At 50.1% G+C, this 18021-nt stretch overlaps 1 protein-coding gene across 7 annotated transcripts in view; it reads left to right on the top strand.

Annotated features, from left to right (window-relative positions):
* DAG1 (dystroglycan 1) overlaps window positions 1-17718 on the top strand; it is a 68074-nt gene extending 50356 nt beyond the window's left edge. For all 7 annotated transcript variants that reach the window (XM_045778386.2, XM_045778385.2, XM_045778387.2 and 4 more), the window contains one exon: window positions 12889-17718. In XM_045778386.2, coding sequence (XP_045634342.1) covers window positions 12889-15291 — 2403 coding nt within the window. In that variant the 3' untranslated portion in view covers window positions 15292-17718. The remainder of the gene's footprint in view (window positions 1-12888) is intronic.
* The last annotated feature ends 303 nt before the right edge of the window (window positions 17719-18021 follow it).

Below are 18021 nucleotides of genomic sequence, written 5' to 3'. Positions count from 1 at the left end.
ATGCAAAAACCGTTTTTAGCTCATAGGACTTACAAAAACAGGTGGTAGGCCACGTTTGGCTCTTGGCCTAGTTGTCCTATAGCATTCTTCCCCTAGAGGTGTGGCTTGAAAATGAACCAAAAATATCCCAAGATTTGTACTTTGTGATGGTAGTTTTTATATCTCTTTTGCCTTTATTTTTTTAATTTTTATTTTTTTAAAGAACCCATTTTTCTTTTTTTTTTTTAAAGACTTCATTTATTTGTCAGAGAAGAGAGTACAAGCAGGGGGAGCAGCAGGCAGAGGGAAAAGCAGGCTCCCCGCCGAGCAGGGAGCCCGATGCATCAGGGCTCCATCCCAGGACCCTGGGATCATGACCTGAGCCGAAGGCAGACGCTTCACCAACTGAGACACCCAGGAGCCCCTCTCGTTTGCCTTTAGACTTCTGCAAACACATAGTGTTCTGGTTATCTGTTGGTGTGTTTAAACTGCCAGAAGTTAGTGGTTTAAAACTCCTGGTTTGTTTTGCTCACAATTTTGTGCCCAGGAATTCAGGAAGTCAGAGCTCATCAGAAACCTCATTTCTGCTTCACATAGTGGCTCATCTGGGGCCAGAGGGTCCACTTCTGTAAATGGCTCATTCATGGCTAACAAGTTGGTGCTACTGTTGACAGGGAGCTTAGCCGGGGCTGTTGGTCAGGGTCGTTGGTTCCTCTCCGTGTAGACCCTTCCATGGGCTGCTTGGATTTCCTCACAGCAATTAGCTGGGTTCCAAGAGTGGGTATTCCAAGAAACAGGAAGTGGAAGCTGCCAGTCTCTTAAGGCCTGGCTTAGTAACTTGTACAGCAACACGTCATTGTACTCGTTGGTCAAAGCACATGCAGCCTCTGGTGGGTCCTTACCAACTTTCTCCCCTCTGACCCACAAGCCCCAGGCATCTACATTAGACATGGTCACAAACGCTATGCCACTCTTCCCACTGAGATGTGGATCTCTGCCGCTTTCCCTTGAATCTGGGTGGACCCACTCCTTACCTGCATCTTCCCTGTGCTCCCCTCATTTTCCCTGGTGGCCCCCTTCTCTTTAGGTCATGGCTTGTTCTCAGGGTGGCTTTCTGATCTCAGATCCTGGCTTAGTTCCACAGAGCTCATTCTAGTTTGCGAAGTTTTCCATGTCATCTTTGTAATGCCCCAGCAAGCCAGATGCTAGTCTGACCATTAGGAAAAGAAGAGTGGCAGTTTTGGAAGTACAGTCCTTGTCCACCTTCACATTTGATCTTCTGAATATCCAAACCCTGTAGTGGTTGCCCTTGTTCCGGTGGTCACTGGAATGTTTTACACAGATTAGTTTTGACGAGAGCTGCCTTGAATCAATACAGTGAGCTGGGTATTTGCTGTATCTGGCAGAGAAATATTTAACAGGCTTATTCACCAGGGGAGTAAAGAGATTTTACTGGGAAAACAGGATTTTATGTGAGCACATTTATCTGTAGAAAGCAGACCATTTAGTAGCTGATCAGCCTGTAGAAAAACAGATGAAAATGTGTGACTGTGTCCCAGACGGTCTTACCATCAGGGTTGTATGGGGTGGGAAATCAGATCAGAAAGCGTGACTTCATATCTGGATCTTCGGTTTCCCTAGATGTAAAACAGATTAATAAATCTTTATATAAAAAGAGTTGGGTTTTTTTTCTCTTTGTAATAATGATATATAAATGTGTGTTGTAGAAAAGGGAGAGAGAAAAATCTCTTGTAGTTCCTACCACTCAGAGTGAACTCTTCTGTCATTTTCTGTGTTCATGAGGAGCTGTCCATCTCACACACACACACACAGACATCTTAGACCTGGAATCATACTGGCCATGTATTTTTTTTAATTTTGTTTTTGTTTTTTATATATTTAAAATCAATTGACATATAGTATATTATTAGTTTCACAGGTAGAGTTTAGTGATTCATCAGTTGCATATGACACCCAGTACTCATCACATCACGTGACTTCCTTAATACCCATCACCCAGTTACCCCATCCCCCCATCCGCCTCCCCTCCAGCAACCCTCAGTTTATTTCCTATAGTTAAGAGTCTCTTACGGTTTGTCTCCCTCTCTGATTTCGTCTTATTTTATTTTTCCTTCTCTTCCCCTGTGTTCACCTGTTTTGTTTCTTAAATTCCACATATGAGTGAAATTATATGATAGTTGTCTTTCTCTGACTTATTTCACTTAGCATAATAACGTCTAGTTCCATCCATGTTGTTGCAAATGGCAAGATTTCATTCTTTTTGATGACTGAGTAATATTCCATTGTAGATATGTACCACATCTTCTTTATCCGTTCATCTGTTGATGGACTTCTGGGCTCTTTCCATATTTTGGCTGTTGTGGACATTGCTGCTATAAACATTGGGGTACATGTGCCCCTTTGAATCTGTGTCTGTACTCTTTGGATAAATACCTAGTAGTGTAATTACTGGGTTATAGAGTAATTTTTTTTTTTTTTTTAAGATTTATTTAGAGTCTGGGGTGCCTGAGTGGCTCAGTTGGTTGGGCATCTGCTTTTGGCTCAGGTTGTGATCCTGGGGTCCTGGGATCAAGCCCCGCATCAGAGCTCCCTGCTCAGCGGGGAACCTGCTTCTCCCTCTCCCTCTGCCTGCTGCTCCCCCTGCTTGTGCTGTCTCTCTCTGTCAAGTGAATAAATAAAATCTTAAAAAAAGAAAAGAGTCGGATGCTGTACCAATTGAGCCACCCAGGCGCCCCCATACTGGACATCTTTTTAGACCTACTTTTTTTTTTTTTTAAGATTTATTTATTTATTTTAGAGAGAGAGCAGGGACAGAGGGAGAGGAGAGAGAATCCCAAGCAGACTCCTGCTGACGGTAGAGCCTGACACGGGGCTTGATCTCATCACCCTGAGATCATGACCTGAGCCAAAACCAAGAGTCAGATGCTCAACTGACTGCGCCACCTAGGCACCCCTACACCCACCTTTTTTTATTCACTGTAGCTTGAGTTTTTTCCTCATGGTCATCCATGAGGACTTCCAAAGGTATCCATCACAACTACTACTATCATCCAAGCTACCACTTATTTGCCTCTTCCCAGGCTGCCTCCTTCTGTTCTTTTTTTTTTTTTTTAAGGTTTTATTTATTTATTTGTCAGAGCGCACACAAGCAGGGGGAGTGGCAGGCAGAGGGAGAAGCAGGCTCCCTGCTGAGCAAGGAGCCCAACATGGGACTCGATCCCAGGACCCTGGGATCATTATCTGAGCTGAAGGCAGATGCTTAACCAGCTGAGCCACCCTGGCATCCCGCTTCCCTCTGTTCTTGACCCCAGTCTGTTTTCCACACTGAGGCAAGAGACATTCTTATCTTCGTAAAGCTTGAATCTGCTAACACCTCCCCTTCCCCCAACCAGTACTGAGCTGCACTTAGGATCAAGGCCCATGTGATCTGGCCTCTGGCCTCCTCTCTCTCCTCTTTCCCTTTGCATATCATGTCCCAGCCATACTAGCCTCTTTCTTGACCCACGGACATGCCAAGCTCAGGGTCCACCCTGGCATCTGGCACACACTTTCTTCAGCCTAGGTCCTGGGTGAGCGTTGGTCTTCTGGCCATTTTGGACAGGGCCAAGTTGCCTAATGAGGATTCACAGGCAGAGCATGGTCCTCTCCTGAGATCAGATGAGATTTGATAGTGTGGTTGTCCTTCTTGCTGTGACTGGTCAGGGGATGTGCATGGGGGATAGGTGATGGAATAAGTCAGTGTTTGCAACAGACTAAGCAATCAGTAGTCTATTGAAGGGATAGAAAAGTGAGTCTCATTCTAAGTGAGCTGCCCTGGCCACCTAACCAAGCCTTGTTTGACCTGCGTGCCTCGAACCTTTGTGGTTACGCTATTTCAGGTCGTGGCAAGTCTGGGACTCACAGTGGCAGAGGGTGTATTGCTTTGCATGAGCCACATGTGCCCATCAGGTAACATCAGCTTCCCAAAGCAAGGGCTTCCCTGTACTTTATACACCAGGCCACAAGGAAATAAGAGAAGAGGGGATCCACCTGCCTGGAGGGGGTAGCCCTGAGGTCCTGGACCCTCTGCTCTGCCTCACGCCTGACACCCTTTTTTGGTGTCCGGACAGCCCTTGTTCAGTTGCAGCTTGCCCAGCGGCTGTTACTTCCCCTGCTGTTCTCTGGCTCTGCCTCGAGAATGGATTTGCTGTTATCGACACCAGCTTAACTCCCAGATGGATTCTGTTGACCTGATGATGCCAGCGGGGGCTGTGGGATACCTCCAGGCCCAGGGGCCAGCATGACCTTCTGGAGAGACTTGTGTCCCAGTACTCCATTCTCTCCTGCAGCCTTAGAACACTCTAAAGCAGGTGGTCCTTGCATGTGCTCCCTTGGACCAGACTGGATACCTGTATGTAAAGCTCACCCCAGGTCAGCTGTCCTTTGCCCTCACAGATGCCTTGGGACCCTAGAGCACCCTCCCTCCTTGTCAGAGTTTGTGTGGATGGGTCCCACAGAAGCCAGCTTGGCCTTTGTTGGCTAGATCATCGCTGTCCCAAGTTGGCCACAGTATAAGTTACCCATCTTGACTCTTGCCTCCCTCAGGAGTGGCTCCAGCTCCCTGCAGATGCCTCTCCTCTGACTTGAGTGAGCGAGGAACTGGCTGAGGAAGGTGATTATGTGCCTGGAGACATTCTTATCCCTCCTTTCTAGGGTGGTCAGGAGAGACATCATTACATCTCATGAAATGATTGGCTGCCCCTTCAGATGTCTCATTTTGGTAGAGCCCGCAGGTTGGCTTTTCATTCCCACTTCCCCTTATCCTCCTAGCCTGGATACAATGTGGACTTACCCTCAGCCCAAGATGTCGGCAGACTGGGAGCAGCCCTTCCTGGGACTGTGCTCTCAGCTGCTGGCGTGGGCCCCCAATTGTTCCCCTGAGAACAATGGGTACTCTTTTTGGCCAGGAAGGGGAACTCATGAAAGGACCGTTTCTTTGGATGCTTGAGAGCTTTGTGGCAACCCCGCCTGCATGAGATGAACTGCAGTTTCTTCCTGCCTCGAGTGGGTGTTCCCTGGCTCTGAATGGACCCCTTGTGAACACAGCACACCGGGAAATGCGGGTTGGCGAGGGAAGGCATCTTTGAGGGTGGGTTGTAAGAATGACATTTGCCTAGACACATCAACTCAAATACTTACTGAGGTGTAGACTTGACTTCTGTATTTAAAAAAGAAAAATTTATGGACAAGGGCTGAAGGAGCATGACAAAAGTAAAAATAGATGACTTTGGAATTGGGGGACTGACTAATTCTGAGGATTTTTATTAATGGCTGTAACTATGCTAAGCTGTCCTTTTCGGGGGAAAAAAGATTAATTTTTGTTTTTAGATGAGAACAGTTAACATCAGGTAAAATGATTCCTAACTCAGACCTGAAGGGCACTGGCTGGACTGGACGAGTTGTGTTCAGAATGTGATCCTGTGGCCTTGGCCTTTGTGGCAAGAGCCGTGTGCTGGTTTGAGGCTTGCATGTCTACCAAAGCTCGTCTCTCGTGGGTATGGCTCTGCTTTACTCAGCAAAGCAAAGGCCTCTTGTACCCACTTCCACCATGGTTCCTCATCTTATGTGGGGATGGAGTTTCGGCTCTTTGATCTCAAACCAGAGGCTCTTCCAGTTGACCTGTGCCATCTTCCTGCAGCCTAGTCATGTGACTGTCCGTGTGTGTCATTTACAGAAGCTGAGCTTTGCCACAGAGTAGATTTGTGTCATTGTCATAGTCCAGGGCCCAGATATAGGATCACCCGGATGTGAGTCTGCACCATGGGGGCTCTGAAACTGGACTGGAGGCTCAGACTCCATCAGAGGGACAATTTCCTCTCTCCCTAGGCAGAGGAGAGCACATAGTAGGCCTGCGCAGAGGATGCCTTGATTACCTCATGTGTCAGTGCCTCTAGGGTGTTGCGTATGATACTCAGCCATAGATGGCTCCAGGTTGGGCCAGCTTTGCAACTTGGCTGAGGAGTGGGGAACCGAAAGGTCAGGAGTCAGTAACCAGGTCTGAGGGATGGCAGGGACTTTGCCAGGGAAGGCTGCTAGAGGCCTAAGCGGTGGGGTATCCCAGGGCAGCAGTCTGTGCCACTTTGAAATGGACCACTGAGGGGCACCTAGGTGGCTCAGTTAGTTAAGTGGCTGACTCTTGATTTGGACTCAGGTCATGACTGCAGGGTCATGGGATCGAGCCCTGTGTCAGACTCCATACTCAGTGTGGAGTCTGCTTGTCCCTCTCCCAATTTTTAATTGGATTCTTTGTGTTTTGGGTGTTGTGTTGTATAAGTTTTTTATGTATTTTGGATACTAATGGATATGTCATTTGCAAATATCTTCTCCCATTCAGTAGGTTGCTTTTTCATTTTATTGTTTCCTTCACTGTGTAGAAACTTTTCATTTTGATTGTAGTCCCAATAGTTTATTTTTGCTTTTTTTCCCCTTGCCTCGGGAGATCTATCTAGAAAAATGTAGCTATGGCCAATGTCATAAAGTACTGCCTGTGCTCTCTTCTAGGGTTTTTATGGTTTCAGGTCTCACATTTAGGCCTTTAATCTATTTTGAGTGTATTTTTGTGTATGTGTAAGAAAGTGGTCTAATTTCATTCTTTTGCATGTAGCTGACCAGTTTTCCTAACACCATTTGTTGAAGAGACCGTCTTTTTTCCATTGGATATTCTTTCTTTCTGTGTTGAAGATTAACTGACCATATAACTGTGGGTTTATTTCTGGGTTTTCTGTTCCATTGATCTGTATGTCTCTTTTTTTGTGCCAGTACCATACTATTTTGATTACTACAGCTTTGTAATATAACTTAAAGACTGGAATTGTGATACCTCCAATTTTGTTTTTCTTTTTCAAGGTTGCTTTGGCTATTCAGGGTCTTATGTGGTTCCATACAAATTTTAGGATTGTTTGTTCTAATTCTGTGAAAAATGCAGTTGGTATTTTGATAGGGATTGCATTAAATCTGTAGATTCTTTTTGGTAGTATAGACATTTTAACCATATTTATTCTTCCAATCCATGAGCATGGACTGTCTTTCCATTTCTTTTTGTTATCTTAGTTTCTTTCATCAGTGTTTCTTTTTTTTCATTTATTTATTTATAAAGATTTATTTATTTATTTATTTATTTATTTATTTATTTATTTATTTGACAGAGAGAGGGAGAGAGAGACAGTGAGAGAGGGAACACAAGCAGGGGGAGTGGGAGACGGAGAAGCAGGTTTCCCACTGAGCAGGGAGCCCGATGTGGGGCTCGATCCCAGGACCCTGGAATCATGACCTGAGCCGAAGGCAGACGCTTAACTGACTGAGCCATCCAGGTGCCTCATCAGTGTTTTATAGTTTTCAGAGTACAGGTCTTTCACCTCTTTGATTGAGTTTATTCCTAGATATTTTATTATTTTTGGTACAGTTGTAAGTGGGATTGTTGTCTTAATTTCTCTTTCTGCTGCTTCATTATTAGCATATAGGAATGCAACAGATGTCTGTACATTGGTTTTGTATCCGGCAACTTTACTGAATTCACTTATCAGTTCTAGTAGTTTTTTGGTGGAGTCTTTTCTATATATAGTATCATGTCATCTGCAGTAGTGAAAATTTTACTTCTTCCTTACCAATTTGGATGCCTTTTATTTCCTTTTTGTTGTCTAATTGCTGTGGCTATGACTTCCAGTACTGTGTTAAATGAAAGTGGTGAGAATGACATCTTTGTCTTGTTCCGGACCTTTGGGGCCAAACTCAGTTTTTCCCCATTGAGTATGATGTAAGCTGTGGATTTTTCATATACGGCCTTTATTGTGTTGAGGTATGTTCTCTCTAGACCAACTTTGTTGAGGTTTTTATCATGAATGTATGTTGTACTTTGTCGAATGCTTTTTGCATCTGTTGAAGTGATCATATGATTTTTATCCTCTCTCTTACTGATGTGACATATCACATTGATTAATTTGCTAATATTGAACCACCTTTGCATCCCAGGAACAAATCCCACTTGATCCTGGTGAACGATTTTTTTTAATGTATTGTTGGATTCAGTTGGCTAGTGTTTTGTTGAGAATTTTTACATCCATGTTCATCAGAGATACTGGCCTGTGGTTCTCTTTTTTGGTGGTGGCTTTATCTGGTTTTGGTACTGGAAACTTGCTTTTTGATGAGGGATTAAGTACTGGAAGCTCCTCTGTCCATTTGCTCTCTGTCCAGGCTTAGAATCTGATTTGCGGTGAGACATGTTGCTTGGGTTGCATGGTGTTTGGAACAGGTGCTATATCTTTATCAAACCGGTGTTTACTACGTTCTACTGTGTGAGAGAGAGGGCGGCAGTGAGGCAGTTGGAGAGAATGCCCCAGAACTGAACTGGGAGTCAGTTACTAGTTTCTGCTAATATAGACGAAAGAGTGACCCAAACCTTCACACTTGGCAGTTCCCCAGTCGTTGGTCATGGTGATTCGTTGTGGGCATTGCCGGGTGGGTAGTCTTTGGAGCTCCATGTGGGTCTGCCCAAGCTTTGTGGTTTTGATTCTTAGTTTTTTTGTTTGTTTGTTTGTTTTTAAAGATTTTATTTATTTATTTGACAGAGACAGCCAGCGAGAGAGGGAACACAGCAGGGGGAGTGGGAGAGGAAGAAGCAGGCTCATAGCGGAGGAGCCCGATGTGGGGCTCGATCCCAAAACACCGGGATCACGCCCTGAGCCGAAGGCAGACGCTTTAACGACTGCGCTACCCAGGCGCCCCTGATTCTTAGTTTTTGGATGTACTTTTATGGACCAAGATTTCTAAAACGGTGTGGGGCAGTTGGAGATCTTGTTTTCTTCAGTGGTGGGCTTGCCTTCTATCTCAGAAGCATGTCTTCTCTGAGGGTTGCTGAAATTGGAAAGATTTCTGACTCTATGTGAGCCTGTGAGCTAGAGCCTATGATCTTAAATCAGCCTTCTTCCTGCAGTTTCTGCCTCCTATAGGTGTTTCCACTGACAGCCTGAAGGCTTCCTTCCAAGGTGGCTGCTTTATGAGGTCAGCAGGCCTTGCCTCCCCCAATTCCAAGGTCGTGTTGGTGTTTGGTGATGGAAGGCTGAGTGATCTGAAACCCTGGGGGAGTCCCCTGACCTGGACCAGCCTGTCACTCAAACACACGTACTGGTGCTGATGAGCGCTTCACACAAAGCTCTGATTCCTGCCTCTTGCCTGTCATTCCTGCCATTAAGGGTTAGTTGTGGGTGGTATAGCTAGGGCAGAAATCTTTATTTGACCCAGAGACCCCCAAGGATAGTCTGAATCTCATGTGCAAACGTGCCGGGATAGAGCACATCTGTTTGAGAACGAAGAGGTGAATGCTGGTTTTTGGTTTGCCCCTGCAACAAGTTCTCTCCTCCCCCAGGCCCCTCAGGGTTTTCATCCACTGCTGGCAGACAGGTCCCAGGGACTTGTTTCCCTGTAGAGTCCTGGCTTTCCCTTCCTGTGGCCTCCCCACTTCCCTTTGATGCTTTGAGCTTCTGCTTTGGGGGATGACCAGGGAGAGAGGGCCCCAGTGTGTGCTGGGTCCAGGGCCAGAAGGAGGCCTGGGGGGTGGGCTGTCCAGCTGTTGCTGCAGCGGCCTCACAATGCATACTGGGTGCTCCTCTCAGCCCAGACGTGAGCGGGGAATCAGCACCCCCAGAGAATCCAGCAGCCTGTGCCTGGCCCTGTGATTGTACAGGGAGGTCATCGTTTCCCCTTTTTACAGATGAGAAACCGGGGCTGAGGTTGGGTCAAGCCCCAGCCTGCCTGGAACCGGGATTCAGCCAAGGACTCCCGGAGATGGGGCTTCCTGTCGCGTCTGCTGTTGTTACAGGGAACTATGAGTCCTGGCTTGTCGAGGGGGCATCTCTTTCCGGAGGAACTTTCATATCCTGCTTCACCCTTAGGCCCTGAGAGGAAAAGCATTCTAGAGCCTGGGAGTTTTGGAGGCTTGGGAAGGTGTGTGGAGTTCCCGTGGGCAGAGGGGCTCCCGCTTTGACGGGGCAGAGCAGGTGCTGCAGTTAGCAGCCGCTCAGCTGAGCGCCCTCAGGAGGGAGGGACTGTTAGTGGAATCCGTCAGGGACTGCGGACACTGCCAGCCCCTTAGGCATGTTCAGGCTTCCCAGGTCAGGGGCTTTCCCCAAATGGCCTTGAAAATGCAGAGACACCAGCTTGCTTGGGACTCGGCTAGGTTCCTTGTAGAGCTCGTATTTGTTTTGCTTCCTGTGGCCCTTTATTGAAGCGAATCACTGCCACTTAAACTGCTGTCTGGGCCTGACGTTCCCAATACCAGCATGCTCAGAGATGCATGGATGTTAGAACTTTTGGGTTGGTACCTTTCCTTCCTGTCTGAGGAGTCCTCAAGACCCTGGGGACTGTCTGCTTCAGGTTTATAGATCCGGGTCAGACACCTGTTGTGGGGCAGGGCATGGCCTACACTCCGGAATCCTGAGGAGCCCGGATCTGCAGAAGGAAAGGCAGAAGTGTAGGTTGGAGAGGCTGTTACATGTTATTAACATGTAATAATGTTACTTGGCATAGTTAAAGTAGGTGTATGTCTTCCGAGGGTGGCCGTGTGGGAGCCTTGGCCAGAGAGCGGCTTGGGCTTAGTCCTTAGGAAATGTCTGGCAGCAAAGCTGTGGCTGTTGGGGTCAGCAGAATAGGAATTGAGCCAGGCTGGGAAGCTTGAGGAGGCGGGGCCCTTCTCGGTGTTCTCTGTTATAAAGTGCCCTTGTGTAGCTGGTGAGACTTGGAAAAGCACTGGGACTACTTACTCATCTGTGCGGAGGGAACAGGGCCTGGCTACTCAGGAATGTCCCACGGGATGACTTCACCTGGAGCTCTCCATTCTAGGCCCTCCCTCTGCTGGGTGTGCTGTCATCCTGGTGGTGGCCATTGGGATGGAGTGCGGTGAGGAAACATACTTAGGTGGCTGGAAACCTGGCTACACCCTGGCTCACCTACTGCCCGCCTCTCAGGACCCCAAGCCATTCCCCACCGTTGTAAAACATTTCATGGTTCCATGACTATTCCATTTGGCCCTTACAGCTTTGCTTCCTGTTTTTTGCAAAATGAGAGCATTTAGCCTTTGCTTTACATGTTTATATGTGGATGTGACAGTTTTCATATTTAACATAACTGAACTGAAAAAATTTAAAGCATAGGCTTGTAACCAAAACATTTGAAATAAGTATTATTTTTGTAGCTAAAAAAGATTTTAAAGGAAAAATATATTTAGTGTTTTTCATGAATTTGGAGACACCCATGTTTACAGATATTTTACCATTTCTGATGTTGGCGGCATTTGCAGTAGATGGTGACTGACAGGACGGGTTCTTCGTGGTGCCTTAAGTAGACGGTGGAGCACCTCAGGCGCTGTGATGTCGCAGAGGAAGCTCTTCACAGACCCTCTGTGATCTCAGTGGCTCAGAGCAGTCACTAAAGGACAGCTCCAGTAACAGTAACTTCTAATAATGTCAGATGTCTTCTCGTGGGTTTTGCTGGAGGTGGGGAATCTGTTTATAGGGGAGTATCTAGTCTCTGGTGAGATTAATGGAATGACAGGTGCCTGGCTTTTGGCAAGAGGAATCCTGAGGAACCAGAGCCTCTAGGGAGCCCAGCAGGCATGGCTCTGGCCTTCCTGCTGCGGGCAGAGAAACATTTTAGTGTCTGTGCACTAGATGGCTGTGCAGGGCCATCCCTGGGCTGAGGCTGGCAGTAAGACGTGCCGTTTGTCGGCCAGTGTTGGCTCTGGGCTTGATGGGACAGGACCGTGGAGCTGAGAGTGCCTTTCATTAGACCGGAGAGTGGTGCCACCTTTCTTGTGTTGCGGGCAAGAATAGGTGTTTCCCAGAGGTGAGAGTAGTCATGGATAGGACCTGGGCAAGAGACAAGCCTTGTTTCCCTCTTGTCAGTTGATGGTAGAAGTTTCTCTGGCAGCATTCCTTTGGGTACCTTAATTATTACCAGTTATGTCCCTGCGGAAAAGGACTTCTACCCTAAAATAGGAGCACCTGGGAGGTGCTGTTCGGTGGATTATGGGGGTGAGCTCCTTAGGCCTGCTTCTGGGCCCAGCTCTCCCAAGGACAGAGGTGGGCTCTGTATATTTCCCAAACTTAGTTGACTAAAGAACTCTCCCTTAGACCAGAGCTCCTTGGACTCTGATGAACACTCTTCTAGAGTAGTTTCCAGTTCCCCACCCTGGGTGTTGGCAGTTTTTCTTGAGGTTTGAAAAGCCGGGGTAATTAAGACATTAGATATAGCTAACTGTATTTGCTCCCCAAATGTGTCCCACTGTACTTGAATGTATGTCCCACTGACATGGTAGTTGTAAGTGAGGCGTCTGGGGACATTGAGTTGTCCCTTGCACCCAGGGTCGTGTGCATTTCCACTTCCGGGCAGGAAGGGCATACAACTCCAGCAAAACTGTGATGTCTGCAGAGGGCAGGGAGAAGGCTGAGACAGGGTTGGAAAGGAGTGCTGAGGGTTGAGACACTTGGGCCCGACTCCGCAGGCCAAGTGGGTGAGCAGGTGGCAGGGTATATCTCTGTTGTGGAAACCCGCAACATTTTGAGCTCCATGGCATCAGTTCTCTGGGACGAGATATGTGTTTGAGTGCCACTGCTGCCGTCTCCCCGTAGTGTGGCCTTGGGCAGTCATTTGCCTTCCACGCTAGCCTGTCTGACAGCCCCAGTCTTTCATGACAGGTGAATGAGAGCTCCAGGAGAGGAGTTGGTTCCCCCAACAGACATTCTGTGTTACACCTTCAGCCTGTCGCACGGTTCAGGCTAGGCCGGGGAGGAACTGTTGTGATCACTGTCAGCTTATGCATCGACAGTACCACTGAACTCACACTGGTGTCTCTTTCAGGTGTCAGCCGCGGGGAAAGAGGCCTTGCCGTCCTGGCTGCACTGGGACCCGCAGAGCCACACCCTGGAGGGCCTCCCTCTGGACACCGATAAGGGCGTGCATTACATTTCAGTGAGTGCCACGCGGCTGGGGGCCAACGGGAGCCACGTCCCCCAGACCTCCAGCGTGTTCTCTATCGAGGTCTACCCTGAGGACCACAGCGAGCTGCAGTCTGTGCGGGCGGCGTCCCCAGACCCTGCTGAGGTGCTGTCCTCTGCCTGTGCTGCCGACGAGCCTGTGACTGTCCTGACGGTCATTCTGGACGCTGACCTCACCAAGATGACCCCAAAGCAGAGGATTGAGCTCCTGCACAGGATGCGGAGCTTCTCCGAAGTGGAGCTTCCCAACATGAAGCTGGTGCCTGTGGTGAACAATAGGCTGTTTGACATGTCAGCCTTCATGGCTGGCCCAGGCAATGCGAAAAAGGTGGTAGAGAACGGGGCCCTGCTCTCTTGGAAGCTGGGCTGCTCCCTGAATCAGAACAATGTGCCTGATATCCGTGGTGTGGAGGCCCCCGCCAGGGAGGGCGCTATGTCCGCCCAGCTTGGCTACCCTGTGGTGGGTTGGCATATCGCCAACAAGAAGCCCCCTCTCCCCAAACGCATCCGGAGGCAGATCCATGCCACCCCCACACCTGTCACTGCCATTGGGCCTCCAACCACGGCCATCCAGGAGCCACCATCCAGGATCGTGCCTACCCCCACGTCTCCAGCCATTGCTCCTCCAACAGAGACCATGGCTCCTCCAGTCAGAGATCCTGTTCCTGGAAAGCCCACGGTCACCATTCGGACTCGAGGTGCCATTATTCAGACCCCGACCCTAGGCCCCATCCAGCCCACTCGGGTGTCAGAAGCCGGCACCACAGTTCCTGGCCAGATCCGCCCAACAATGACCATTCCTGGCTACGTGGAGCCCACGGCCGTCGCCACCCCTCCCACGACTACCACCAAGAAGCCACGCGTATCCACACCAAAACCAGCCACGCCTTCTACTGACTCCTCCACCACCACAACTCGAAGGCCGACCAAAAAGCCACGGACACCCCGACCGGTGCCGCGGGTCACCACCAAAGCTCCCATCACCAGACTGGAAACCGCCTCCCCGCCTACTCGCATCCGCACCACCACAAGTGGGGTTCCCCGTGGAGGAGAACCCAACCAGCGGCCAGAGCTGAAGAACCACATTGACAGGGTGGATGCCTGGGTGGGCACCTACTTCGAGGTGAAGATCCCGTCGGACACCTTCTATGACAACGAGGACACCACCACTGATAAGCTGAAGCTGACCCTGAAGCTTCGCGAGCAGCAGCTGGTAGGTGAGAAGTCGTGGGTGCAGTTCAACAGCAACAGCCAGCTCATGTATGGCCTGCCCGACAGCAGCCACGTGGGCAAGCACGAGTACTTCATGCACGCCACGGACAAGGGGGGCCTGTCCGCTGTGGATGCCTTCGAGATCCACGTCCACAAGCGCCCTCAAGGGGACAGGGCTCCCGCACGGTTCAAGGCCAAGTTTGTGGGTGACCCCGCCCCCGTGGTGAATGACATCCACAGGAAGATCGCCCTGGTGAAGAAGCTGGCCTTTGCCTTCGGGGACCGCAACTGCAGCACCATCACCCTGCAGAATATCACCCGGGGCTCCATCGTGGTGGAGTGGACTAACAACACACTGCCCCTGGAACCCTGCCCCAAGGAGCAGATCGTGGGCCTGAGCCGGAGGATCGCGGAGGATGACGGGAAGCCTCGGGCCGCCTTCTCCAACGCCTTGGAGCCTGACTTCAAGGCCACGAGCATCGCCGTGACAGGCTCGGGCAGCTGCCGGCATCTGCAGTTTATCCCTGCGGCACCGCCCAGGAGGGTGCCCTCGGAGGCGCCACCCACGGACGTGCCGGACAGGGACCCCGAGAAGAGCAGCGAGGATGACGTTTACCTGCACACGGTCATCCCGGCCGTGGTGGTCGCGGCCATCCTGCTCATCGCCGGCATCATTGCCATGATCTGCTACCGCAAGAAGCGGAAGGGCAAGCTCACGCTCGAGGACCAGGCCACCTTCATCAAGAAGGGGGTGCCTATCATCTTTGCAGACGAGCTGGATGACTCCAAGCCCCCACCCTCCTCCAGCATGCCACTTATCCTGCAGGAGGAGAAAGCCCCTCTCCCCCCTCCTGAGTACCCCAACCAGAGCGTGCCCGAGACCACTCCTCTGAACCAGGACACCGTGGGAGAGTACACGCCCCTGCGGGATGAGGATCCCAACGCGCCTCCCTACCAGCCCCCCCCACCCTTCACGGCCCCCATGGAGGGCAAGGGCTCCCGTCCCAAGAACATGACCCCGTACCGGTCGCCCCCTCCCTACGTGCCCCCTTAACCCACAAGCGCCTGGGTGGAGGCAGGGGTAGGGCAGGGCCCTGGAGACAACACGGTGTTGTCTGTGGAGACCGGTGGCCTGCAGACCATCGCCCACTGGGAGCCGACACCTGACCTAGCACACACTGACCCGCACGAGGCCCGGCCGAGCCCGCCCTCTCTGGTCCTCCAAAACCCCAAAGCAGCTGGAGAGACTTTGGGGACATTTTTACTTTTATTTTTTGCCTAACAGCTTTTTGTTTGTTCATAGAAAATTCTTTGCTGCGGTTTTGATGGCTGGCTCTGAAAGCGCTGTTTGGAGTAGAGGTAGACGGAGGGAGCGAGGAGCCGTGAATGAACTCGCAGGCGGTGCTGGGTGGCCTCCCGGCGCTCTGCGTTTTGCCTTTAACACTAACTGTACTGTTTTTTCTATTCACGTGTGTCTAGCTGCAGGATGTAACATGGAAAACAGTAGCTAAAGATTAAATTCAAAGGACTTTCAGAAGTTAAGGTTAAGTTTTTACATTTAATCTGCTGTTTACCTAAACTTGTATGTATAATTTTTGGGTGGGTATGGGAAATTGCTTTGCTAAAAATAAGCTCCCAGGGTGTTTCAAACTTAAGAGAAGACCAAGGGACAGTATTTTTTATCAAAGGAATCCTATTTTTTCACACTATGTAAACTTGGTGGCTCTGATAGTGCAGAGCCTGACTGGGGGCCTCCCGGCTGTGGCCCTGGGGCCGGGGTCCTGGTGCTGGGCTTGCTCTCCCGCTCTTGCCAGGGGCCGGAAGCTCGAGGGGCCTCTTGGCCGTGGACATCCACCCCCCCCCCCCATGCACGCTAGTGGCCCACCACCAAGGGGTCTTCATTTCCATGGAAAAGGGACTCCAAGAGGCAGTGGTGGCCGTGGCCCCCAACCTAGGTGCTCCAGGGTGGGCCGGCTGCTCGTGGGGTGGCTGGGGAGGTCGAGGGACTCGACCACATCAACATACTTTCTTTTACCTTCTTCTGTGTGTTTTTTTTCCCCTCCTGAAAGGAATATCATGGTTTTTGAAACACTCAGTGGGGGACATTTTGGTGAAGATGCAATATTTTTATGTCATGTGATGCTCTTTCCTCACTTGACCTTGGCCGCTTTGTCCCAACAGTCCACAGCCCCGCCCTGACCCACCCCACCCCTCTTCTCTGGCACTGCAGTCCCGGGCCTTGGGCTGGGAAAGGTCTGGTGGCGGGTGAGGAGTGCCAGCAATAGTTCATAGTAAAAATCTGTGGGCTCTCAAAGCTAATTTTTTACTAAAGTTTTTATACAGCCTCAAATTGTTTTATTAAAAAAAAAGATTAAAAATGGTGATGCTTACAGCAGTTTGTACGAGCTCTTAGTGTTGATTCCATGGAACTGACGGCTTTGCTCATTTTGATTTTTTTTCCCCCCTTCTTTTCATAACGGTTTAAATTCTCAAATTACACTGGGCTTCTTTTGCCTTTTTTAGCAGAACGTCCGTCCGTCCATCTGCATCTCTGTCCCGTGACTCAGGGGTGCCCACTCTGCTTTGATTCTCCTCCTTTGGAAGAAACCATTTTGAGCATGACTTTTCGTGATGTCTAGGAGTTATTTTGGGTACCTTTTAGGGAGGAATGCCTTTTGCAATAATGTATCCCTTCTGCTATCGAGGGCTGGTGGGTGGACCCAGGCTCCCTTTGCACACTGAGCAGCCACTTCTAAGCCATATCGACTGTTTCGCAGAGGATTTGCGTGTGCTGCCTCGGGGTGGGGGGGGCTGGTCAGAGAGGAGGGGGTCTCCAGCCTGCCCTTCTCAGGAGGGCGTTCCCCCTCTGCCTTTCCCCACAGGGCCCAGCCTCTCTCCCCTGCCCAGCCCTTGGTGGGGTACTCCAATGAGCAGGGCCCCTGTTGGGGGGGGGGGGAGCCTGTGGATGAGGGCTCAGTGGACCTCTGGTGACTGGGTCTCGTGCCTCCCAGCCCTGATCCAAGCCAGAGCTTCCCCATTGCCCCCGAGTCAGGAGCACAAGTGGGGTCTGACCCGGTGAGAGTATTTTTGATGACCTCGTCAAAAAAGAAACAATTCCCAGTGTTCCAGGTGAGGGCTTTGAAAGGCCTTCCAAACAGCTCCGTTGCCCCTAGCAACCCCACCATCAGGCACTGCCATGCAGAGACGTGGCTGGCCCGGAATGGCCTGTTGCCATAGCAACTGGAGGCGATGGGGCAGTGAACAGAATAACAACAGCAACAATGCCCTTGCAGGCAGCCTCGTCCCCTGAGCACCGGGCTGGCGATGGCCGGTGGACTCTGTGAGACAGAACCAATCTCATATTCAGCTGTTCACCAACCACTGACATGTTTTTATTTCCTTCTATATGATTTTAAGATGTGTTTTCTGCATTCTGTATAGAAACATATCAAACTAAATAAAAGCAGTGTCTTTATTACAATGCCATTGCCTCCAAGCATCTATTTCCCCGGCCCCTGCAATGTTCTAGGGTATGAATGGGGTTCGGGTCTGGTGTCTGCATGACAGGGAAGACGGGACCCAGCCAGACCCATTCAGAGGACTTGGAGGTGGCCTTTGCGCCACTGACCTGATAGGCTCCATGCCTTACCATTTTTGTGCCCCCGAGAGGGGTGGGTGTGTGCTTCCGAAGCCCTGCCGACAACACAGCTCTCCTTAGCCACTCTTCTGCCTGAGCCGCAGAGAAATCAGGAGCTTCAGTCTCCTCATCTGGGAGGACGTGGGA

The sequence above is a fragment of the Ursus americanus genome, chromosome 14, assembly GCF_024610735.1.
Source record: "Ursus americanus isolate L20-20 chromosome 14, mUrsAme1.1.p, whole genome shotgun sequence".
NCBI classification, from domain to species: Eukaryota; Metazoa; Chordata; class Mammalia; order Carnivora; family Ursidae; genus Ursus; species Ursus americanus.
This window is presented reverse-complemented; position numbering and strand designations above follow the sequence as displayed.